We start from the raw sequence: 26,266 nt of genomic DNA, 5'->3' as shown, positions 1-26,266 counted from the left end.
TAAGGAGGCCCCCGGTGCACATAAATCCGCGACACACAACTCCAGGCTGTCATAACACGTCTGGAGTTGTAATTACCTCCACCAAGGAGGTTCTGTTTTCACTGCAAGTTATGCAAAAACAGCTTGATCGATTTCTTTAAAACTGTGACGAGTAGTTTCAAGATTACTGTTGTGTGAAGGAATTAACTCTTCTACTCCTCTACTCCACAATATAAGGGGGAAGTTTTGTCAAAGCGTGGAGTCCTACTGTGTTGCCTGTTATTTTTTCTGACAAATCCACGGTAACTTTCGTGTGCTTAGTCAAATTACTACAAACCTACAGACCTTTAGGGGGATGACAAGCGCATGTCTGTAAAATGTGAGCATGATTGGTTAAAAAACATGGCCACCATCAAGAAAAACATCTTTACAGAGGACTTAGCAACTAATTGTCCATAAAGCCTAGGTCACAACCGGTTGTACGGGCTCCTACAGCCGGTCTACTTGCAAAAAACTGCAAGAAACGTATGGACTGTGCACATGTGACGTGCTGATTTTCGAGCCATAGGCGAGCCAAGGTTCTTTGTCATATCAAACAAACTCTTCAGGCACTTACGTTTATTTCAGGTTGCAAGAAAAACCCACGAACTTTGCATTCTTTGTGCATCGTCTGTACAGCCAATGGGGATCGTTCGTATGTTTTGCTGGTGTCAGGTGGAGGCAAAATGTCAATTTTTTCATACGTTGCACTTGCGGACTCCTTTGTGTGTCGTGCGCCATACGCCATTACCCCACATATGTAATTAGTGCGGTAATTAGTTTTGTACGTTCTCCATGCGTGTCAAGCTCTGACTCCTTCATGGTCGCCACGACTATGTTCTCCACAAACAAACAAAAAAACAGCGATTTGGGAAACGCCAAAAATCACACGGCCAAAAAATTGCACAGTTGTGACTTAGGCTTAAGTCATTGACCATTTGTTTAATGATTGTAAAACTTTGAATATACCTTTATTACATGTATGCTAGCATGTCTTTTGAGCACAGAAATGGCATTTACAGTCATTCATAATTTTATGTAGATTTTGTGTGCATCTGGGCATTTTTTTGGTCCCTTTTGTTGAAATAAGCATGGCATTTTTTGGACAGTTTACCAATGTATTTTTTCATAATGCATGGCTCTTTACGACACAAGTCCGACTGATGCATAGTAACATGTTCAACAGTGCGATTCCGTACTGTCGCCTAATGTCAACACGTAATTATCATTTGTCAACGTGTATGTGCATCACGACGAGTGTTCGTCAGCTTTGTGCAGGTGGTTCATCGGGAGCAGCAGCAGGCTCTAATAACACACAAGGGGGGAAATGATCAATACTCGCACTCTCTATTCAATTTCACCACATCGCCAGCACCGCACACATAAAAGCAACGTGAACACAATGGAATGCGAAACAATGTAGCAGAGCGTCAGCTTCTGTCAAGATCCGAGCGACATGTTCATATTTTTTCGTGGTCGTGGACACGGAGGACGGCGACAACCAGGGAGGAGGGGTGTGGAGCAGAGAAAGACAAGCTGGGAATTCTACCTTTAAAGTGTGCACGAGTCATCAAGAGTGGAGAAAGGGAATCTGCCCATTAAGACTAAGTGGATATCTATTAGATCATGGAGGTAAGGAGGTGGGCATTTACCATCAACAAAACGCACAAACACGCCTGCTTGGACCGTGAGCGCTTAGACGGTGTAAAAAGTCAAGCTTAGGTCTCATTTACAAGAGTCAGCATGTCAGAAACTGTGTTGTTTTGACGTTTTGAAAGATAGTGGTGTTGTATCCTCGGAAAATCAGTAAAAGAAGTCAAATTGTGCAGTGGTATGAAACATCATTCATTCATACAACTTACAAACAAGCCTGTCTAACGCTGAGTATCCGATTTGTTGGACTATACTAGTGTGCTCCGATCTGTACTCCAACGCAAGTGGTGCACTTCCCTGACCCCGCCACGTTTGGAAGAGGTGGACCCGGGACCCGCATGTTTGCTCATGCACATTCACAGTGCAGATGTTTCACATCATTACAGTACATGCGCACACAATGCGCTGTTCTTATCATATAACGAATGCCAACGATGACTACCACTTGCACATTAAAAAAAAACAAACTGAAAGACGCAAAATAATCCACTAAGTCAAGGTCCATGGTACCCTCGCCCATGCAAAGTAGGTGTCACATAAGTAATGCTATCACTCCTCCTGACAGTTATTAATGATAACCACCACTTTGCACAATAGAAATAAAACAGAATGACTTAACATAATCCCCAAAGTCAAAAGCCTACGGTATGCCCGCCGCGCAAGGGCACATGCAGGCATGCTACAGGCATGTCATATAATAAATGACATTGCTCATCCTGCCAGTTATTAAAGACAAACACCACCTTTAATAATAAATACACAGAAATGCAGAAATGCTCAAAATAATCAAACAAAGCTAACAAAGTTGCAGTGTACAGCGTTAAGTGACACAAGCCTCCGTCCGCACAGATGCTGTAGAGCAGCAGTGCAGTTCTTTGTCTGTGGCATTGTCTCATTCTCGCAAACTTAGTGGAATTTAAGTGAACATTGAAAAAAACTGTGTGGTTTTGGGCATTACTTGGTCGTTGTCGCGTATCAAACGCACCCTGTCTCTTTATCGAGGGGCTTGAGTGCCAGCGGCGTCACCTCAGTGAGAGTGAAGGCCATTAAAAGACCATCAGAGTCACCGCCCAGTCCTGTGAGATCAAACAAACACTTTGCCCTCCTTTGCCCCCCCCTCCCAGACCCACCACCACCACCAACACTCCTTCTTATCACTGTGGTACAGTTAATCCTTCCTCCACCCCCCTTGAGGGACGCGGTGGGCCCCCCTCTGCAGAAGGCTAAAAAGGGGAGGAGGCGCATTTGCCACTTGTGCCTGCGACACATAATACGGAGCAGCAATCAACTTTGGCTCATCCCCGGGACCCCCACTGCTGCTGGGAAATGGAGGGGTAGGAGAGGTAGGGGGTTAAAGATGGTGGGTGGCAGGGGGTTGGGGCTAAATTAACACTTGACATTCAATACGGTCAGGTCCTTAATTGGCCGGGGCCTTCCTGAGAAGGCAATTTTCTATTCCCCAAACATGTGCTTGTGTCGTGTGTGTGTGTGTGTGTGTGTGTGTGTGTGTGTGTAAGTATGTGCCAGAAACAGACAGTGAGACAATGTGTGCGTTTGCATATATCTGCTAGTATGCGTTTGGGGACCCCCCTTGGGCACCACCCTCGGTCCCATCCCTCCCACCCTCCCTCCCTCTAATGAGGCTGTATGAATTAGTTCTACGTGACACGATTTGAACACCCTCCTCACCCCTCCTCACCCAGTGACAGGCATGTGGTGTCCTAACAAACACCAGAAGCAACCTGGCGGCTCCCTGTTTCCAATTCATGCACACACCTTGACATTGAATCGCTTTCAACCACTTCCTGTTCCCTTTTTTTTCCCACCCCAGACTCTCCTGTGCACTTCCCGGCAGCTCCGGTTACACTTGATGTTATTACAGCTTTCAACCTGAGAGGTATTAGGCTTCCTTTAACAGATCTGACAGCATTTACAACACGGGCGAGTCAACGCCTCTAATCGCCTCTGTGACTTTAGCCTATTAGACATTGATCTCTGGGAGCCGACGATGTCATAATGCGCTTTCCGCTCGAGCCGCAGTGTCTCTTTAAAGTCTCATTCCGCTGCAGCTGTTTGCTTGCGATGCTTATTTACATCAGTGCTTTAAACCTGGATGACCTTTGCACCCCTGGCCCCCGGATTTCAACTGCAAGTTTTCGAGCGTGGAAAATAAATGAATCACCCCCTCCCCTTTACAAAACCTGCATCGGAAACCAAAGATGACTTTTGTTGTTGTTGTGTTTTGGAAAAGACATATCGAGCAGATTAAAAGGCATCAAATGTTAAGCAGCAGTCACAAAATACTAGCCAAAGATCCTCTATACGACAGGAGCGATCGGCTATTTTTAGGGACCATACTTGTTTTTAAGCACCTATTGCAAAAACCCTAGTCACAGATCATCTATGTGACAAGAGTGCTTTGCTGTTAGTTAGTGGTTTACAACTGGTTTGGTTGCAGGAACCACCATCACCACTTAATGACAAGTGGCGACCCAAATTGTGGAAATTTTTCAAATTTTTCAGATTTTTTGTATTTACTGGAAAGAAAGTGCATTTTGAATGTGAAGTAGTGCAAAATAAAACAGAACCAACAGGTTCTCAATAAAGACTCCAGTTGAGTTCCATTATGGAGCCTTTACGTTGAAGCACTGTAAAACGGAACATACAGAAATAAAACATAAAACAAGTTGTGACATTTATGTACCATTTTCAAATACCGCCAAATGTGACAATTAAATAGACAAATTCTAGAGTCACATTCTACTTAAACGGCTTGTATATAATAAGCATACTGGCAAAGACTTCCTAAGGCTCAACGACAGACAGGACAGGCACATTCAACATCTTAATGGCAGTAGATGACTAACGTTTGACAAACAGCAAAGATCCTCTACACGTATGACAGGAGTGCTCTGTTTTTAACGACCTACTCACTCGCCTCTCAGCCCTCATTTTACAGCCGGAAGAAAAATCGCCTCTCCTTTACAAAGCCTACGAAAAAAACAAAAGTTGTGACATTTATGTACCATTTTCAAATACCGCCAAATGTGACAATTAAATAGACAAATTCTAGAGTCACATTCTACTTAAACGGCTTGTATATAATAAGCATACTGGCAAAAGCTTCCTAAGGCTCAACGACAGACAGGACAGGCACATTCAACATCTTAATGGCAGTAGATGACTAACGTTTGACAAACAGCAAAGATCCTCTACACGTATGACAGGAGTGCTCTGTTTTTAACGACCTACTCACTCGCCTCTCAGCCCTCATTTTACAGCCGGAAGAAAAATCGCCTCTCCTTTACAAAGCCTACGAAAAAAACAAAATCTGATTTTTTTTTTGTTTTTGTTGTCTTTTGGAGAAAACATATCAAATACATTAAATGACATAAAATATTAAAGAGCAGTCAGGGTCGTGCGCATCAATGGAAGAGACGGCACTCTCACCATCCACTTACGGCTGAGTGTTTACCGACAATGGAAGAGGCAGATCAGGCCATTTACTGAGAAAACATCAACAACACAGCCGGTGTGTGTGAGTGTGTGTGTAAGCGTCAACAAGCTAAAATACTTAAAAAACTAAATTTCCCATTTAGGCCGACAAGGTTTTTCACTTCTGTCCACATGTTCTCTCAAAGCGTCGTTACTCCTTTCACACAATAGCTGTCACGTGGGGTCACACACCCCGAGACCCTGGCCCACCCGAGCCATTGATGGCCCGTCACATACGACTAATTGCATCATTTGTGACTTAATTGGCGGTATAGATGTGTGTCTCAACACTTCCCTTTGAGCACGGCCCACACACACACAGGAGTGTTTCATTTACACAAACATAAGACACGGCAGAACACACACACACACACAAAAAAAGCCACCCGGCCAGGAAAACACATGCTGCGGGACGCCGAGGCGGCCGCATTTAACAGCGGCCATTAAATGTTATTAATCCAGCAGCGCAAACATGTCGAGAGGGTGCAAACAAACGCTTACACATGTTATAACAACACAAACACACACACACACACACACAAAAAGTAGCTAATGAGACGCTGCTGTTGCTGTTTGTTGTTGGGACGCCATGTGTGCAAAGTATAGTTTGTGGAGGAAGGTAATCTTTGCCTTAAGAACTGAATAGTGTGTGTGGTTGTGTGTGTGTGTGTGTGTTGTTTTTAACAACCTACTGCAAGAACGCAAATCAAAGATACTCCATTTGACAACAGCGCTCTGCTGCGCCCTTTTCCAGAACTTGTGGCCATCACATCTCCATTGCAAGCAAGAGAGGAGCAAACGAAGAAGAAACAGGAGAGAGAAGAGATGCAGCTTCTCACCTGTAAAACCCAAACTAATTCACCTGCATGTTTAAAAGCAGGGGCAAGTGAGTCCTCTAGAAAATGACCATCATTACCAGAACCATAAGTCAGCGTAATGATGATGATGATAATGATTGAGCAATAATAATAATCCAGGCCGAGTGCTTTTTCTAAGAACAGTGACGGCATTAGTCACATGGACAGCAACAAGACAAATGAATGCTTCGCTGCCTTGAGAGCTCTTCCTCCCTCTTCACTGCTGATGGGGCAAATTGGCAGCCTGCAGACAGAGGGGTCCTTAAAGACACATAATAAAAAAAATAATAAAAAAGCCGCCCATTGATTTTGCCCGTCGCGCTGGCTCGCCTGGCACGGCTCCAGGGAGAACAAAATAACAGGAGTTGAGGAATAACAGGAAAAGGGAGAAGCCGGCGTGAAAGTATGCCCGGGTTCCTGTCACTTAGTGCGGGTCACGAGCGCTGTCACCTTCGGCGGGTGGCCCCCCCCTCCAAACAATGTTTCAGACGCGCCGTCATGTCTTAAAAACGTTTCCTCTCTCTGAAAATTACATGTGATTTGTCTCTCGGCTCTCGGCCGATGGCATCTTGACCTCACAGAACAAACACCACAGTGTGTGCGTGCGTGCGTGCGTGCGTGCGTGTGTGTGAGGGGCTCATTAGCCTGCTACAGGGTGGTGACATCCTGAGCGACACACACACACACACAAACACACTTTCTCCTCACACGGGTGACTTCTTTCAACCAAATAAAGTGTACCCATTCAGACAGCAGTCCAGCTATACAGATAAAGGAGAACGTTTGAGAAGCACATATATCACTTTAAACACATTATTCATGTACATATATTAAGTATACTTAAGTACTCAATGTTGAGTTAAGTATTCAAAATAACAATAAACCACAACAACAGCAATCATAGGAAACACTTTATAACGAGGATTCCCTATTTTTTGAAACCGCAGCGGGGTAGCATCAAGGCAAGGAGGGGAGTCTCCATTGGGAGAAAATTAAGGGTGGGCGCCAAAGTTCCACTTTTAAAAATAGAAAATAAATATATAAGCAGTGCTACCGGACATGCATGAATGGTGGCCGGCCCCCACTGGAGCAAAATTTAGAGTTGGTGACAGTTTTCAGTTCACACAAGAAGACAAAAATATAGTGGTATTACTACTGGTAATGGTGTGGCATTAGGGTGGGTGGTCCCCATGGGGGCAAAATGAAGGGTGTGTGCCAATTTTCCATTTTCAAAAGAAGACAAGAAATACATAAGCAGTGCTACGGGCAATGATGTTGCATTAATGGGGGGCGGTCCCCACAGGGGCAAAATCTAGGGTGGGTGGAAATGGTGTGGCATTAAGGGTGGGTGGTCCCCATGGGAGCAAAATTAAGGGCGGGGGTCAATTTTCTATTTTCAAATGAAAAAAAAAATATCGACTGTCGTAGTAGTGCTACTGGTAGTCATGTAGCATGCATCATGTACCCCTCCCTGACCCACCACTTCGCTCCCCACACTCCCATACCCTTCTAGTCCCTGCAACAATGTATGAGGACAATTAAGACATTTTAACTTGCAGAACTTAGAAAAATGGATAATGAACCACCATCAGTGTGAATCGTGCCTCCGTATTACTTAGGTGAAGACGCCCCGCCCACGGGCCAGGAGCGGTCGTCCACCCACAGGTTGGGACGCTGCTGTTCTTTTAGATCATCCGTGTGACTCATACAAGTTTAATCATAAGCAAAACAGACAAAATGTCATGCCATCACAGATAGATCGAAAACTTATTCAGCGCCCAATCAGTTGATGTGCTAACCACCATCATCATTAGCCGTCCAATAATTTATTGTCTGGGCTTTTTCTGCCAACTAGCCTAGCGGCAGCGTCACACCATTTGTCTGCTTTTAGTTATTTGCCAGCATGTCTCATGTGAGCATTTTTTGTTTGGATCGCATAAGACCTTAAAGAATGCCAAATTTGGCCGCATAGTTCTGTCAAAACACAACCGTCTCAGTCTAAGCGCTATCCTCGTTGTGGGCACATTAGGACAAGGACCGGGACATACCTGGCACCCTCGGGCACGGCAACAAACTCCCTCACCACACCCCCGCACAGCCTGACTCTCCTCCTTATAACTTGCGGCATGCGGGCCAAATCCGACCGGTAAATTACATTCGAGCAACCTGCGAGGTCTGGTGAAAACTTGAGCGTGACTCACATTTTTGCAACAGATTCCTCAAAACAGCAGAGCACTCCTGTCCTATAAAGGATCTAAAGTTCTAGTCGGTACTCGAGCAGCAGCATTGTGTGTGTGTGAATACTGTATTTTACGACGGGAGCTGATACATTGAGACACAAATTAGATGCAAAAAAAGGTAAATGATTAAAACATGACGGATGTGGGAGGAATTAAATGTAGTCCCACCAACGGTGCATGTGGAAATACTGGCAAACATCCTCACGTGCACCCACTGACTCGGAAACAGCCCGCTACACCGCCGCCACTGGACCGATTGCATTAATTTACCACATTTTGTATGCATATATGTTTATTTTGTACACTTTAAGAGGCTTTGTCAATGCCACTGCGTTAAAGCAATGCATGTTTTACGTCTCCACAGTGTGGACATATTGCTACAGCACAGCTTGTGGACAAAGGGTGGCATATACAGAGTAGAAGAAGAAAGTCAGCAATGTGCGTCTTTTCCTTGCAAATCTCCTCTTTCACCTCTCCGCTCTCCTCCAGCTCTTTTCAGCCAAGGCCAGCCAAGAGACACTTCACCTCGCACCCGCATACACATGGAGCCCGGGCCAACACACACACGCACACATACACACACATGCACATAACCATACACTCATGCACGCTCTCCTCTCTCTTGTACAAACTGGCACATGAGTATTTAGCCACCCACTCAGAAAAATACATGGCAAGAGACACAAACTGGGCGCAACCACACACACACACACGCACACACTTGACACCAGATAGGCATTCCATATGCTCCGTGTGCAACGACCCATCAAAGTCAGACATGGAAATAATAACAGCGTACCGACAGACACACACACGCACACTTTCAGTCAGTCAGTGTGGATAATTCTACACATGTGCATCGAATCTCTGCCGCTCAGTCATCAGGATGCATATGCTGCACATATGCAACACACACTAAACGTGTATCAGTCTGTTAATAGGGGCATTAGCACTTCCTGTTAATCTCCTTGTAAAGCATATCATTATGGCATTCATATAAAAATATAGGAGATGGGACTTTAATTAAACATTTATTTCTAAAAAAAATCCAATTGTTTTATGCACACATGCATTATATACAAAAATGTATGCAATTTACACTACCAGACTGATTTAGATCTTCATTTTTCTGCTGAATTTGAAAAAGATAAACATTTATTAATGGATGATTATGAAAACAATATGCATGATGCATTTACAATATTTCTTAACCATACTAAGGGATTTTTGCCCATGAAAAATAAAGGATTTTTATGACACTATTTACTCAGTATCTTGCTAATTATTTTACTAAAAAAACTAACACCAAAGTACATTTTTTCTTGGGAAATGAATTAACTGCAGCACTTATTAGCGCATAGTGGTCCTTTCTGAGTGTGTGATGGTGAAGAAAAAAAGGGGATGCGAGAGGAAGAGTGGGTTTGCAACAGTACCTCTTCCAGGTCTCGGCCCATAGTCGACCTGTCGCACTTGATAGGAAGCCGCGTTACAGCACCCTTGCAAGGAAGAGAGAAGGAAGGGGAGACGCTTTTTTAAAAGAGATAAAGCGTGCACACGCACACACATACACACACACACACACACACGCACACTGCGCAGTGGCGGCCTGCGGCTTGCACCCAAAAAAGTGCGGTCCTTAACAGACCCAAAAAAAAAAACGATTGTAAACTTTGCAAAGAGGTCGATTTTCGTAACCAGTTAACGATCTTTGCACGGGAAAATCAATTCCGCCTCTTCCACATTTTAAATGTTTGTCTTCCTTGCATCAAATAATATTGTTTTTCAGTTTTATTAAATGCAAACGTCCTCTCTGGATAGAATCTAATCGAAGCCAGTTTATTGATGAATTGATTTAAAACGTGCAGTCTTATTTATGAGGCCTGTTAAAAATAAATATTTACACGGATTCCCTTCGTTTAAAAGGCTTTAAATAAACATAATGTTACTTGGAATTAATACAAACGAAAGATATATTTCATTCGCGCTTATTTTTTATAATCTTTTCCCCTTGTTAATGTTCTGAAGAAATATATTGATTGCATATTATTTAAAAAAATAACAAAGAAGCTGTTTACAATATGGTTAGGTTGAAAACAGGATGAGGTTTGGTATCTATGGCTCATCTTTACGCACGATTTATCCCTCAAATGATGACATAAATCCCTAAAATAAATATGAACATTCTTCCACAAATTATCTTATTTTATTGATGTTCTTCCATGCGTGCAATTCTTTGACGTTTTAGTCGTTTTTGTGATTTACAACACGAGTTTTTAACCATTTTAGCATCCACTTATGCATCACTTATCAATATAATTTAAGGCCTACATATAAAAGACATCCGCCTATCGTGGATGTCTTATTTGCAAACAAGAGCACCCAAGGGTGCTCATCAATGCAAAGTCATTATTATCCCTATAATAAGAAGAAAACAAAGCAGTCATTTAGAAACAAAGACTCTGTATTCCCCTTTTTGCAAGTGTTTAAAGTCCACCTGCTCCCACTCATATAACATTTCTGTTTGCATTAAAATGCTTATTTGCATCAAAAAGCACAGCTACGTTAGCTTTCCAGACTGAATACAATCCGTTAATGTGTGCATACGTGCATATATTTTAATATCTAAATTAAAAACTTGACTATTAGTGCAGTCAAAGTTGTTTTTCCTCCGCCTTTTAACGCCACATGGTTATTGCGCAACCGTGACAACTTGCGCCTGGTACCGAGGTCCAGCAATGATGGACTGCAAGCCAACAAGCATCCTCTATCTTTACCGTCTCCCACTCACACACGCACACACGCGCACGCATACACGCACACACGCCCGTGCACAACTTCCTTTCGTCTCCTCCTTTTTCTTTCTTGAGCAAACCGAAACTACAGTCAAAAAACAAGCGAAATAAAATAAACAGCGCCCTTCTTGCTGTCTTGTGAGGTATTAACGTGTGAAAATCGAGTGAAAGATCCGCGGGAGAGAGGCAGATGGATCGGCGTGAACGGTGCACTCTCGCATCGCCTCCATCCTGCAACCACCGGACCTGTTCTTTCCTACGGCTCCCCTGCACTCCTGTGGCCGCGCAAGGGGCTCCCTGCCTCGGCCACGGGAAGTCCCAGAGATAGGGGTGGCACGGAGGTTGTACCAAAACAGAGTCCAGTCATTGAGACTTAATTTAAACACTTAATAAGCAGCCAAACTGGGACACCATATAATCCAACAGATAAGAGAGTGCATTTTGCCTGAATATGCATGAAATAGTATTTGATAAGGGGGAGACATGCACATGATCAATGGAATTAAATGATCCTGCACCAGCAGTTAAAAGTTTGCATCCAGACAAGACAATGACAGTGGAAAGAAAGTTTGCAGGTGACAAAAGAGGGATGAGCATTGTTCTTGTTGTTTTTACCTGCTGGGACATCCTGTAGAGGAGGTTGCTGTCAGTGCTCTGCTGCTGCCATGTCCCCATGAAGCCCGGCTGCTCAGCACTAGGCGGTCTGGTGCTGAACTGCATGGAGCTCTCGCCTGCTCCCTCAGCACTGCCCGCACTGCTGCTGCTGCTTCTTCTACTAATATCGCCACCCACAGCACCACTGCTACCGGAGGGCTCACTCTCAGGGGTGGCGTCTCCTCTGTGGGCAGCCTTGGTTGTTGGTGGTGGTAGTGCTGGTGGCGATGATGGCGGCGGCGTCCTCCTGGGTGTCTCTGGGTCACTGGGCTCCTGTGTGCCTCTCACATCCAACTCTACCTCCTTGGACTGTTGAGAGAGACGAGAGTATGTGAAGGTGGGCCTCCCTTCCCCTTGAGCCCTGCTTTTGGTTAGTTTGATTGGTGTAATGGAGGGGCCTTGAGTTGGACTGATGATGGAAAGGATGCATGCACACACACTGATATCCAAAAACGACAACAAACTTCTACATATATATAAGTGAGCACAAAAGTCCCCTTACCATCAACTCTGTGTGCGTCCCAGCTAAAGTGAAGATGAGGAGTGGGAACGAGCCACCAGCTTCCTCTCTCTCCTCTCTCTCTCTTTGACTATGTCCCCCCCTTCGTCCTCTCTCCTTCCTTCCCTCCTTCTTCCTTGCCTGCCTACTCCGCCGCAGACGCCGAGGAAATGGACCCCGGCTTGTGTGTGTGTCTTTGTGTGAGTGTGTGCAGCTCCGGTCTGAGATGCTCAATGACATCGCGCCACATGCTTCCCCCCTCTCTCTCTCTTACACACACCTCCTCAGCTCAAAGGAGGCGGGGGCAAAGGAGGAGGGGGTGTCCCACTGCCTTATTACCGTGTTTGCTGCAAACGGACCGGAGCAACTTAGTCCCCCTCCTATGGGACCGTCCCGACAGTCTCTCGCAACCGTTAAAACAATATTATGTTAAATAATTTATTTCTTCAGTAAATCTTTTTTTGTTAAATCACCAAAAAAATGTTCTGAGTGTGGTTATTTCCTTGAAATAAGGCTGTATTTATTTATTTTTTTTACTTTTTAAGTCATCACCAAAAAAAAAAGAATACTGAAAAGACTCTATTGCCTTTGTTTGACTTTGCGTGGCTCTAATGAAAGACTAATGGAACACACACACACACACATACGCACACGCACACACTTATATATCCACACACATACACATCTTAAAGGAGGCAGGCAAAGGAAGAGGGGGTGTCCCGTTGCCTTATTACCATGTTTGCTATGAGCGGACCAGAACAACTTAGTCCCCTCCCGTGGGACTGTCCCGACATACATTCACCTAAAAAAAACTATTATATTAAATCTATTTTTCTTTATTAATTCTTTTAATGACCAAATAATATGGTGCTTGTGATCACTGTACAGAAAAAAGTGACATTTTTTTCCTGTTTTGCTTTTTAAGGCATCACTACAAAAAAAAAAAAAAATCAATACCCACAGCCTTTGTTTGACTTTGCGCAGATCTAATGAGAGACTAATGGAAGGAACACACACACACGTGCGCTCCACCCCCCACGACAGTCCCCCCACCCAACCCCCCTACCCCTGCAGAGTCTCTCGGATTTTAATTAAGAAAAAAATGAGCAAGAGGTTCCATTTTAGCCAAATTGGTCCCTACAGCAGCAGCAGCAGCCAAGGTGAGGGAGGTGGGGAAGACCCGCACACACATAGACAGACTAGAGTGTAGATCTATGCATCCTAGAGTGGGACACAAGTGAAACAATGAAGACATCCTCCCTCCTTCTTCTCTTTATGCTTTTTCTTTTTCCCCGTCACCATTTAGAGTCTCACCTTTTACGCCCTTCCATCACATTGCTACTCTTATATTTATTTATTTTTATATATATATATTTTTTGCATTTGTATTATTTCACTTGACATTACCCTTCTGAATCAAACTTTATTGCCTCCTCCTAGAGTGCACATTTATTTGAAATTGCATCTTTTTCTGTCGTTAAAAAAGATTTTAAAACTGCTTCAAAAAAATGACGTAAATGATATCGCTTTCAAATCAGCTGAAAAAAAGAAACAAGGATTTTAAACTACCCTAATCACGAAAATAATGCCTTCACCAGAAGGACATTTGTAGCTCTGCAAGAACCCTGACCTAAATCTAATAGAAAATCTGTGGGGGTGACATCAAGGGGGGCAGTGCACACAATAAAGCCTTGCAATCTGACACACAAGGAGCACTCCTGCTATAATGAAGAGTGTTCTGCAATCAGCTTTTTGCACTTTTTAAAATTTTGTATTGCCTCCCATGTACATATTTGTTTACTTTCCAATTGAGTTTAACCATTTCATGGATTTTTTTTAATTAAATATTTTATCATGGTTTCATTTTTTTTTACAGTTTATTGGCTTCATATGCAGTGTATTTTCTTGTCCCTCCCCCCTTACCGATGGAAAAGTAGTAATGCATGGAACTCGTGAGGCTCACTTTTTATTCACAAAGCTGGAAATGTGTTGTTTTTTTAATGGTCAAGTGGCACTCTTGTGTTTCAAGTGAAGCTGGTGGCTCTGCTCCTTCCCCAGATGCCCCCTCCACCCCCTACCCCCGCCTTGCTGAATAGCTGTTATTTGTTCACTCGCACTCGGGGCTGCTGGTAATAGCTGTGATGACAAGAGGAACGTGAAAATAAGGACACATTTGCAGGGGAAGATGGCACGATGACAAAAATTCTGCAAGGAAATAAAAAAAAAAAAACAGCACTATTGGGTTGGATGAGAGAGCCACCCCCTGCCACCTAACTACCCACACCCCTGGGGGAAAGGGTCCATGACAAAGGCTGTATAATTAACTAGAGGCTCAGCTACGGATCAATTACCAGACAAGCAAGTGATAGGTGAATCAATGGAAGATCATCAGGCTCGTTATCAGTGTTTCAACTCATTAGAGGAAAAGTGAGGTAGGGAGAGAGGCGGATGATGGGGGGTGGAGTGAAGCATGGGTGTCTTTTCTTGTGTGGAGGGAGGGAGGGTGGGACTGGTGGCAGCCCCCTAAAGGCACAGCACAGCCAGCTCTGCGGCAACTGCCACCGAGGCTTGTATGGATCAATAGAAGAGTGGCCGTGAGGTTAAAGCTCTGCCACTGCATCCTTATTCCCCTGACACGCACACACAAAAACACACTCTGACATGTCAACAACAGCCTCCGTAAAAGAGCCACCTCTGTGCTCGTCACATCAAATGAAATAGTTTGGTGTCCTGTTCAACAATTTCCCCCAAAGGAATGAGTGGGAATAGAAACAAATCTGTTCCAGGGTCAAGCTGTGGCCGTCCAAGCAAACTATTCTGGTGGTGTTTTTTGTTATGTTTTAAAGAAGTTAACCTCTGTAAATAATACATTTCTGTCTGAGAGCATACGTTGATGCTGTAAGTCTTACTGATTTGAATGTGAGTCTGCTAACTGCATAACTGTTTTTTTTTTGTAAACACCAAAAACAATATGAGCACAATGGGCCTCATTGACGAAACGTTCTTATGCACAAATCTGTTCTTAAAGCCTTCTTACGAAGATTTTTGGCATTCACGAAACGTGTTCTTAACTCACAGTTCTTAGATCTAAGAACAAATTCTACGAACGCTCAGGAGGACTCTTACGCACAAGCAAAGCTTACACTTTCAATGCGCAATCGCCCTCATGATGGATTTTGCAACCTGATCCCAAAAAATGTAGTGCAAATAAAATATCCCAACAATTATTTATCATCAAAACAACTAAAATATACTCCATGGATAAATATATATTCAAATCCCAATTCATCAAAAAAAAGGCTGGCTGGACGTGCGCTGCACAGAGAGAGAATGTATAGGGACCATTAGATTTATTTGCTGAAAGCCACGAATATTTGATGTCCCGCTTCAGGCTTCAGGCTTCCCTCTCTGTTCTTGCAGGTGTGCAGGATCATCAGAATAACATCGCAATGAAACGTGGTGTGCCTATTGCGCACGTAGCACCCCCAGATAACGACATGCGCCACCAGCCACGTCTGCTGTATTAATTAGGCAGCGTCTAATCAAATGTAACCACAGAAAAAATAAACTGTCACACACAAACTATGTATTTTGACTTTATTTTTCCATCATGATTGTGTAAATATTTTGTAGAGTTTCCGAAATGGTTTGGTTTCTGATTGATGGCCCACCTCCCGTTTCCTCCAGATCCCTCCGGTGCAGTCCAATCTTTTTTTTTTTAGTCTATTTTAAGTCAACACTTCTTTTTAACCTCTGCGGTGGTGCGTTTCTCCGTGGAAACGGCATTTATGTTGCCTGCAATGGTGCTCCATGCCGACTCTTTTTGGATGGCCTGATGACCGGTGGATACACGTGAAAATAAGGTGGTCTTGTGTTCGCTCACTCCTTGTAAAAGCACCTCTATTTCAGTAGAATTGAAGTTTTTCTTTCGTTTGTTGTCCAGCTGCTCCTCAGTCTTGCCCTTGCGCGTTGCCATCTCCGCCTCCAGCTGCCTGTTGCGCACGGCACATTTTTTACCTTATATAGGAAATAATAGGCGGTGACCTATGCAAATTAGGCCTCACATGCACGGGCATCGCAGTTGGCATTCATCAACCTAAGAACACCGGTGCGAACGATTATCCCTACTTAAGAACGTGTCGTGAATGTGGCGCAGTTTCCAACCCGCGCCTTCTTAAGTACACTTCTTAAGAAGACTTTTAAGAAGATGTTCGTGAATGAGGCCCAATGAGCTTAAGTCAGTGCTTCTCAAATAGTGGGGCAGGCCCCCCAGGAGGGGGCGTGGTGATCCATGGAAGTGTAAAAATAAGTGAACCACAGGTAAAGCATGCCCGCACAAATATGGATTTTTGGCGTTTTGGCCTGTCATCCACACGCAAACATTGGTTTCTGTCCTTAAAACCTGGGCTTTAGCAAATGTGTGTGGACGGCGAAGACGGAGCTTTTGGCTTGCTGCCGACAGATGATGCAACAATTATGTGCCGTTATTTCCACATTAGATAAGTATAATTTAATGTGTGCAATGGCAAACATAACAGACTGAAATAACTTTTCGTATGTATAAGAGTAAACACACGCCTACTTTCGCTGTACATTGATGATCGAAGACGCTTATGGGCTATCTATGCCGCTGTTTTGCTCTCTAAAACGGCTACAACGCCCCCGCCAACAATGACGATTCGGGTCAAGACCCAGTCAGACCTCTAGGTGGTGGGACAACTTTCACAAGCATGCTGTATTTTGGAAGAATGGCGTGGGAATGTTCGCATGGCAAGAAGATTGTGACTGCGTTTGACTGAGCTGTTTGGCCTGCACGTTGAAGGTTGCCCTGTTATATACGCCTGTCATGTGCTGCATAACTACTGTCGTGGAGGCAATTAAAGAAGGACAATTTCCCAAACACACAATCATTTCAGCAATGATAGCGTCACAGCTGATGGAGTTCTTTCTTGGCCGATAAAATGAACTTCCGTACACTTCACAGCATTGTAGTGATGATCAACATCTGCCACATTGGAATAAAGAACATGTTTCATCCATTTTCACTTTTATATTCACTACGTTTGGCTGTCAAATGTGAAATAAACTACTGAAAAGTAACGCTACCTCGCTAGCAGTCCACATCTAGCTTCTACTGTACATCGCCATGTTTGTTATGGTGCTGTCTAAGGAAATAACGTCATCAACGCTTCTGATTGGTTAAAATTGCCTTAACAGTCCATGGCCATTCCTTTGGCATGCGCATGGCAGCCTGTGCTTGCGTATTTGTGTGGACAGAAATAGTTTTAAAACACCACTGTGTAGATGGAGATCTTTTTGTCACCGGAGAGAGGCAAATGTGCGTTTTTGAAAATATCTGTGTTACGTTAAATCAATAAAACAGTCTCAACCTGCAAATTGACCAATGACACTGCTGCATCAGTTTTTAAATATAAAACAATAAAAGTCATCTACTTTGGGAATAAGAACCAAAGAAAACGCAAAACGCGTGCAGTTAACCTTTGATGGTCGCTTCAGTGAAGTCCTGTGTAGTATGGTCACCAGTTCCAACTTTTTTATTTGAGTTATTTTTAGTTCTTTCTCCACCAGGGATGTAAGCCTCTAGTAAATACATAGAACTTAATGGAATATTTTTATTGTTTTTGTGTTGAAGTCATTGTTCCGGGAGGACATAAGGAAAAAGCTATCACTGTCACAGCCACTTTTTTCTTAAAATTAGTATTTATCACAGTTACGCAAGTGTAAAAATAAGTTCACCCTACAATTTAAACCTAAAAGCAATAAAAACAACATCTACAAATGAGAGGACATCCCATTCAATCCTCCAAAGGTATTCCAAGGGACACCATTTTCTCTGGGAGAACCAACGAGGAGAACTCGATGAATCCACAACATCTTCACTGGTGGGAGGTGGCGTTCTTGACCTTAAGCGGGAGCACATGTCTCGGAGATGCTACTGTCTGTGACCTGATGTATTCCTTTCAGGGATGCACACACACACACACACATCTGTAGCCCGTGTGAGAGTGTGCATCCATGTGACAAGGCATGGCATGTGGATCAGATGGCACTCAGGGATAGAAGTGACACTGTTTGTCTACAGGGCCACAGGACATCACATGATAGCAACTGACTTGTGATTGCGGGTGGAGAGAGGAGAGCAAGCGAGCAAGGGGGCACCCAAAGGTCTTGGCGTAATGAGACGCAGCCACATGATCAACGCTCCGAGTCACACCCGTCGAGGCTCCTGGCTCTCGGCTACTATAATGCAACATTGTGAGCGACGAGAGCGGTTAGCGGATTTAGGAGGCTTGAATGTGGAAATATCAAAGGTAAACAACCAGAGGCGTACAACTTCAACAAATAAACAAAGAATGTTGTCTGTAGCTGAAGATCTCCACCTTTCCCCAGGTGCTGGAGGCCTGCCCTTTTAGTGTGTAATGTGTGTAGTGCGTACGAAAAACCGTCCGTTCCAGACACCCAAAAATGTTAACAAAAAATACATTTTAAAGAGATGAGATTTATAAATGATGAACAGATGGGACCTTTTTTGATGCTGACTTCCTGTACATCTCAGAGAAATCAAATTAAATAGTTTTTCCCACCTTCTGTATCAAATTGCTGGCATTTGTAACTTTCTTTGGTCCCATGGCGGGTTATTTAACAGTGGCACCCAAAAAATAATGCATAGTCGGTGAGTTTTGGGCACTCGATTTCGTGGAACAATACAACGCAGAGCAAAAACAAGATAATGTATGAAAATTTGGGCAAAGTTTTGGCAAAAAGTTTCAACAAAAACCGAATCATACAGAAAATGGGGCGTACGAAAACAGAAGTTCGACTGTATTAGGTTATATTCAGTTTTGTTCGACAACAGACAAATGACAAATGATAACGGACGTTTTTACTGTGGTTTCATCAAATTGGCATTTTCTTTCTCAACATATGACACCACTGATGTTTGGTGTAATCCTGCAACTAACAAACACAAGTTATGTCTGTGTGCAACTTCATGCTGCGAATGATTTTCCAGCATCTCCATAAAACAGGGTTCCTACAAATTTGACATTTAAAAATTCCAAACTTTTTCCAGGCTCAGTAAGTAGATGTGCGTCATTAGAGCTGCAACAATTAATCCATGAATTGATGATTAATAGTTTATCCAATTAATGAGACAACAACTACTTTGGTACTCGGTTAATTGTTTTTTCATGTAAACATGTCAATATCCTCTGATCTCAGCCTCTCAAATGGGAATACTAGTCATCCATGAAAGCATTTTTTTTGTGTTTTTTGTGTTTTGGGTAAGAGAAGATATTCACACAGATCAGTTTAGACTTTGGAAAACAGTGATTGGCATTTTTGCCTTTTTTCTGATATGTTGCGGCCCAAACCACAAACTGTTTGTGTTTGGTCCGTATAAATTTGGTGCGTCTATTACTCGATTAACGGAAACAACAAGCTTCAGATTAATCGATGAAGAAAATAATGGTTAGTTGCAGCCTGAGTATTATGTAAATAAATGATCAAATGAATCGTTTATTTTCATTATTCTGAATATGTCAGCCAGTATCTCACCATATCATTTCCAGGAGGTTATATTTAGGAAGTGTAGCTCATACAGAAGGTTGGAGGAAGATAAGAGCAGAGGGCTGGCCATTCAACGTGTCAGTCTTCCCACGTATTCGCCAGGATGCGTCGCCTACTGTGTGCTCTCACACAAACATCTGAGCTGTTCTAGCAAGCATTTCAGAAAAACAAATTGATTAATTTCTTTTTTAAACTATTCATAATTGTATCTTTTAGAAAACGTAACAGTCTTGGAAAAATGAATATTTTTCCGAACTTGAGTTTTCATTTCCCATACTTTTCCAGATCTGGAAATGAAGTCATATTCCATATTTTCCATACTTGCATAGGAGCCCTGATGGAAGTTTGGGGCATTGGCCAAGGATAAAACAATGATATTCTTGTTTTGGTTGTTTAGCAGTTTGCACCCATTTTGTAATGTGCATGTCCACCACCCACAGGACTGGAATGAAAGGTTATCAACTGTTCAAATTTACAATAAATCTCTAAACTGTGAAAAGAGTGTTTTCTAGGGAAACAATATTGTCTTATATTCTGTATTTGTGATGACTCGTGCAGTAAAAATGTGGCAGATGACTTACAAAGTAATAATAAGGTGTTGGATGAAGACGGCGTTCAGTTCCATCACTAATGACTGGAGTGCATCCTTTTCCCTGTTCTTCTTCTTTTTCTTTTTCTTTTTCCTCCCTGCACTCACACTTGGATAATTCTCCTCTAATCATCTCCACCCTCATTTACTTCTCTCTGAGCCCCACATCGCCTCATCAGACAGGCCTCCACCTCCTCATCCCCGCATCGCCTCCATCGCCTCACTTCTGTCCTCTCTCACTGACCCGTGCTCCACCCCCCGCCCAACCCCACCCCCGCCACCCCAGTCACAGGGCCCTGTGTCTCTACCTGCCAGCCTCCCTGACAGCCCCCCGTCCCCCTTCTTCACCCCCAGAGAAGAGACCGCCCGACCATCCGGAACGCTGCCGTGGCAACCCCTGCCAGCGCCCCCTATTTCACACCCCTCCGCCTCCCCCTTTTCACCCAGCCTCATCTGTCCTAAACCACAGAGAGTTTGATAAGTGCTTCTTTGCTCTTCTTCTCATTATTCCATTTCACACTTCCTCTCTAAACTTTTTGCTTTTGACCTTCTTTACCTTATGCGCTCTTCACTTTTACATTGCTGGATTGAAGGTATACATTTGGCAACCAAACAGATTGTATGCCATCATACAGTAGATGTCTATATTTTGCCATTAGGATTCAAACTCCTGCGTGCCAAATCTGCTGCTACACTTCTTGCAACAGGCACATCATGTAACTTGGCTGGTGCTAGCATGTGTGTTAATACTTAGCATGAGAGCTTTCAACAAAGCCTCACAATGCCAGTGACCTCCTATATATTTTAATACCACTTCATGTTCACTGTTCACCCCCACCCCTCTCTTGTAATTGAAACCCGATGGTTGAACCTTTAATAGTCTTTCTGCATTTACTAAGCTTTTTCTTACACTTTGGGATATTTGAGTCCAAAGGTCAACCATGGAAGTTTAGATTCCCTTCATTTTTCAGTGACTTTGGCTGTTTCCAGTGATCATACGTGAACGTACTAGTCCGCGGCAGTTCATCCGATTGGCACCAAAATCGAAGATGGAGAATTTTCACTGTAAAATGTGGGTGGAGCTCGATGCAGATGTTTGTTGTTGCTTCATGAAACATGACACGCCCGCCTGGAGAGTTGTAAAATATTAGCATTTGCAACAAGTGCGTCTGATCAACACAACATCTAATATACATGTTCATCATGCTCATCATCTTAAAAGTACACCGAACATCACCGAATTTTGCAAGGACTAGTACCCTGGTGAGAATTTAGGTATTTTAGGGGTCCCAGATGCAACCCCCAGCCATAACTGTAGCAATAGCATCCCAGAAAACATTTGCTATGAACACAAAGCTAGCAAAAAAAAAAAAAAATCAAATACATTCACATATTCTTTATTTTTTTAATCTTTGCATTTTTTTTTCCAAATTTGACTTTTTTTTAATAAATTGCATTTTTATTATTATTATTATATTTTTTTAAAGTATTATAATTTGTATGTGCTCACGTTTAATATTCAGAAGGAACATCACCATTCCATTTGCTTTTGGATTTTTTTGGTGCCTTTTCCAGACATTACTTTTTACTGACTGGCTACAATGGTCATACAGCTAGGGAGCATACCACTAAGGCAAAGCAAGGCACGTTTATTTATAGAGCACAATTCAAACAATTCAAACATGTGAGTATGTGGTGAAGCTAGTCTCTAGCAGGCTAGTGGCTAGCCGGTGTGGTGTGGTAAGGTGTCAATACACCAGTAAAGTAGGTATTCGGCGTAACAATGTTAATAATAATAATAATAATAATAATAACAAAGTTGCTGTAGCTTGGCTAATATGCAGGTCAAATTATATGTAAATGGAGCATTGTTGGATTTTTTTTCAGAAAGGCTTTATAGGCAAAATAGGCGACTCCCATTACGTGCATTCTCAGCAACATCTTTTTAGATGTTGTTGTATCTTTATAAGACACAGAAAGGCGAGGCGTATGTGTTCATGTCTCAAATAAGGATTGTCGATGATGGGCAAAATTTTTAAAAAAGTGCAGTTTTCCTTTAATACTGTAATTTCCAGCTGCTACTTTTTTTAAAACTTTGAGCCCTGCGGCTTATACAGCGGTGCGGCTAATACAGTGCCGCTGAAAATAACAGTCTGACTCACGGTGTCATCTTACAAAAAACAGTAAACTCATCACACAGCAACTTAACACTCAAAATGTAATGGTAATGGTAATGGTTTAATTCATCCTGACCATGCATACAAGTTGCACTGGAGCACATAACATAGCACAATTCACAGGAAGAAGCAAAGCTTATTTAATTCTACCCCTCATCAGTTTCACATGGGCTGCAATACAGTTATTCACCGCTTGTTTTCCAAACGTACTTTGTAAAATTTGTAAATACCGAGGAAAGTGTTAAGGCTGTATAACAATATAGTGCAATGATAGTCAAGGTTTATACTTACTGTAATGAAACTACAGATTTAATGATAATAACTGATAACTAATCAAATTGTTGACAGAATCATAATTTGATAATGTGTGAGTACAGACTGAGTTAGTAGTCAGTGTAGTAGTGGTTACAATACCAAATGTATACCTAAGAAATACACAAACAAACCAATATGAGTTTAAAATGAAAACAACATAATGCATTACGTCTAAGCAAAGCATTTATTGGTGCCTGCCGGGGCACTACAATGATGCTCCCTCTGGGCTCTGGGCTGCATTGCAACATTATCCATCCATTTTTGATGACGCCTGTCCTCAAATGCTTTGCTCACACCCACTGCATTATGGGAAAACTTTAAACTCGTTGTTTTTTTCATTTAAAACTCATATTGGTACATGTTTGTATATTTATTTATATGTAGGTATACCTTTTTAGTGTTAAGTTGCTGTGCGATGAGTTTAGTAGTTTTTGTAAGATGACACCATGAGTCAGACTGTTATATTAAGTGATGAACCCCTGCAATTTCCAGTGGGTTGACGAACTCATCGTGACTTTTTTCATAACTCATGATTGGCTATCAAATAAAAAGCTGCCTGGTTCTCACGGACTCTTGTGTGCCACAAGATGTCATTTTATGACGTGGACATGTGCGGCTTATAGTCCAGTGAGGCTTATACACCGGAATTTACAGCAATTTTAACTTTCAAATGGGTCAATTATTTGTATACAGTGTTCCCTCGTTTATCGCGGTGGAAAGGTTCCCAAATTACCCCGCAATAAGTGAAATCTGCAAAGTAGCCAACTTTATTTTTTTACAATTATTTTATATGTTTGAAGGCTGTAAAACCCCTCACTATACACTTTATACACTTCTCTCATTAACATTTTGTTGAAACACTCTCAGAGTTAAAATTTCGTTTGAATTTTAATGATCAACCTAGTACGTTGGACACAAGAAATTAGTGACTTGCGTATTCCACCGTTCGTCTGTAGCATTTTTGTGTCTTTGTTAAAACATATTGCTCCTGTTATCGTATTTTACTCCTCGTCCTTCATGAACCGAAAATTCATTTACAGTATTGTCTAATGGCGCCCGACAACAGCGTAACTTCTGCCTTCCAACTTTTTGTGCCACGTTCGCCTTCCTCTGCCTTTTGAGTGCAGAACGTTTCGCCGATATTGTGGGTTTTGTCAGGGAGAAAACTTGCAACCCTTCAGCGTTCAGAGTCACACACGGTTAGCTTCTTCGGTTTCTTGTTTACAGTTGTCACTGCACAATACGTACCCAGAACGCGATTGGTTCAACTGGGTTCTACGTATGTGCAGAACGGGTCTAGATCCGGTCGGCCTGTTTTTCGGCAGTCACATGTTAGGCATGTGTAATCTACGCCATCCATCGATCTATTTTACGGCCGCAAGCGTCCCCTCTCCACTCCTCAAAACGTTATTACGATAGATAGAAATTTGAGAAATAACACCATAATCATTCTTTTTTTGTTATATCACATCCATGATGCAAGTGTACAATTAATAAGCCCTCTTCTCTTTGTTCCATAAATTATTTCACTTTTTTTTTTGCCACTGAAAAAATACACACCAAAGCATTTGCTAGGAAGAAAAAGAAAAAAAAAACCCTGAAAAAGCTGAATCCTCTCGATGAATCCATCATTGCACTCTACTTATGGTTGTTTACATTGAAATATAACTGCATTTTATGTGTTTTATTCTGTCTATTTATGTATGTTTCACGTACCCTGATATGACAGCTCCACAGCCACCAGCCTTGGCGTCATAATCGATGTTGATTTTAAATTTAACAACAACAAACAAATCAACGACATTGTAAAATCCTGTTTTTATCATCTTCGGCTTCTATCCAAAGTTAAGCCGTTTATTTATTTATTATTATTTTCGAACAAGCAATGCCTGCTTTTATTTTGTCACTTCTATTCTGGAATAAGCCATAAATTACTCTCTCGTTTACAGTTAGTCCAGAACTCTGCAGCACGGCTTTTAACAGGGACCAAAAAGAGGGAGCATATTACCCCAATTTTAGCTTCCCTGCACTGGTTGCCTGTGTGTTGTAGAATTGATTTTAAGATTTTATTGTTTGTTTTTAAGGCGTTCAATGGGCTGGCCCCTCAGTACATCTCGGACCTCATCCAAATTTACACTCCAGCACGCACTTTGAGGTCCGAAGGCCAGCTCCAACTGGTGGTGCCTAAGACCAGACTTAAGACCAGGGGAGACCGGGCCTTTTCTGTAGTCGGCCCAAAGATGTGGAACACTCTCCCCCCTCATGTAAAAACGGCCCCCACTATTGAAAGCTTAAAGTCTCGTCTTAAAACCCACTTTTATTCTCTGGCTTGAGTCGTGTGGTCCTCTGTGTCTTTTATTCTTTTTTAGTTTGAAATGGTTTTATTTATTTATTTTATTTATTTATTTTATTTTATTATATTGTGTTTTATTTACTTATTTATTTTTTACCTTCTTCTTGTATTTATTGCTTTTTTTTTTACTTCTTGTTTCAAATATTTTACTGTTGTAAGTTTCTTTGTTTTTATTTGATCTTTTAGTTTTTACTGTAGTAATTTGTACTTTTACTTATTATTTATGGTTTTACTAGTCTGTGCAGCATTTTTGAAACAGTGTTTATAAAATGTGCTATATAAATAAAGTGGATTGGATTGGATTGGACATTTACGTCTGCGCTATGTGCATTGCGTAAGTTTTTACATAGCTCAGTCTTAGGGGATGCCATAAGACGATGGAAACATCCCCATGCTAACAAAGTATTTTAATAAGAGTTACTTATAAAATAACCTCCCAACATATTACATGTATGAAGTATGGTTATTGACCATTTATGTTCATACATTTAAAAAAACAATAACTACCACAGCATGTGACGTCACAGAAGCGCTGTTGTAAAAATGAACTAAAGGAGGAAGTGACGTAGTCCTTGCGCATGCGTGGGACCGATTGACTTCCGGGTACGTATTGCGCAGTGACAACAGCATTGGCGATTAGCAAGCAGCTCACACGGTTAGCTCGTTTGCCCTGACCACAACAAGACATCACAAAGGAAATTGATTGACAATGGTCTACAGCCAACCAGGACGCAGAAGACAATGGGAGGTGCAGCCAGAAGCGAGGGGATAGAGTGAGACACCGCCGCCTCGTGCTAAAGCACAGAACTACAAGGCTCAACTTCCCACAATGCAATTCTTCTAAAAGGGCCAGGCTCGACCTGTAACAGCGTTCATACACTGTAAAAAATGTAGGGAAAAAAAAAAACACAAAAAAATCTGCAAAACAGTGAGTCCGCAAAAGCTGAACCACGATGGAGCGAGGGAAGACTGTATATAAAATAACTACATGCAAGTGAGCATTGTTGTATTGTTGTGGGAGAATTTACACAAAC

At 42.3% G+C, this 26,266-nt stretch overlaps 1 protein-coding gene across 6 annotated transcripts in view; it reads right to left on the bottom strand.

Moving 5' to 3' along the window:
- bnc2 (basonuclin 2) overlaps positions 1-26,266 on the bottom strand; it is a 221,872-nt gene that overhangs the window by 99,024 nt on the left and 96,582 nt on the right. For 2 of the 6 annotated variants that reach the window (XM_054778863.1, XM_054778869.1), the window contains exons 1-3: positions 12,212-12,584; positions 11,671-12,018; positions 9,697-9,759 (exon numbers count right to left, since the gene is read on the bottom strand). In XM_054778863.1, coding sequence (XP_054634838.1) covers positions 9,697-9,759; positions 11,671-12,018; positions 12,212-12,448 — 648 coding nt within the window. In that variant the 5' untranslated portion in view covers positions 12,449-12,584. Of the gene's footprint in view, positions 1-9,696; positions 9,762-11,670; positions 12,019-12,211; positions 12,585-26,266 lie in introns of those variants that run through there. The other 4 variants (XM_054778865.1, XM_054778864.1, XM_054778868.1 and 1 more) reach the window with 4 other exon arrangements.

Source organism: Dunckerocampus dactyliophorus, chromosome 6, assembly GCF_027744805.1.
Source record: "Dunckerocampus dactyliophorus isolate RoL2022-P2 chromosome 6, RoL_Ddac_1.1, whole genome shotgun sequence".
Taxonomy (NCBI): domain Eukaryota; kingdom Metazoa; phylum Chordata; class Actinopteri; order Syngnathiformes; family Syngnathidae; genus Dunckerocampus; species Dunckerocampus dactyliophorus.
Note: the sequence above shows the minus strand (reverse complement) of the source record. Positions and strands in the feature narration are given on the sequence as shown.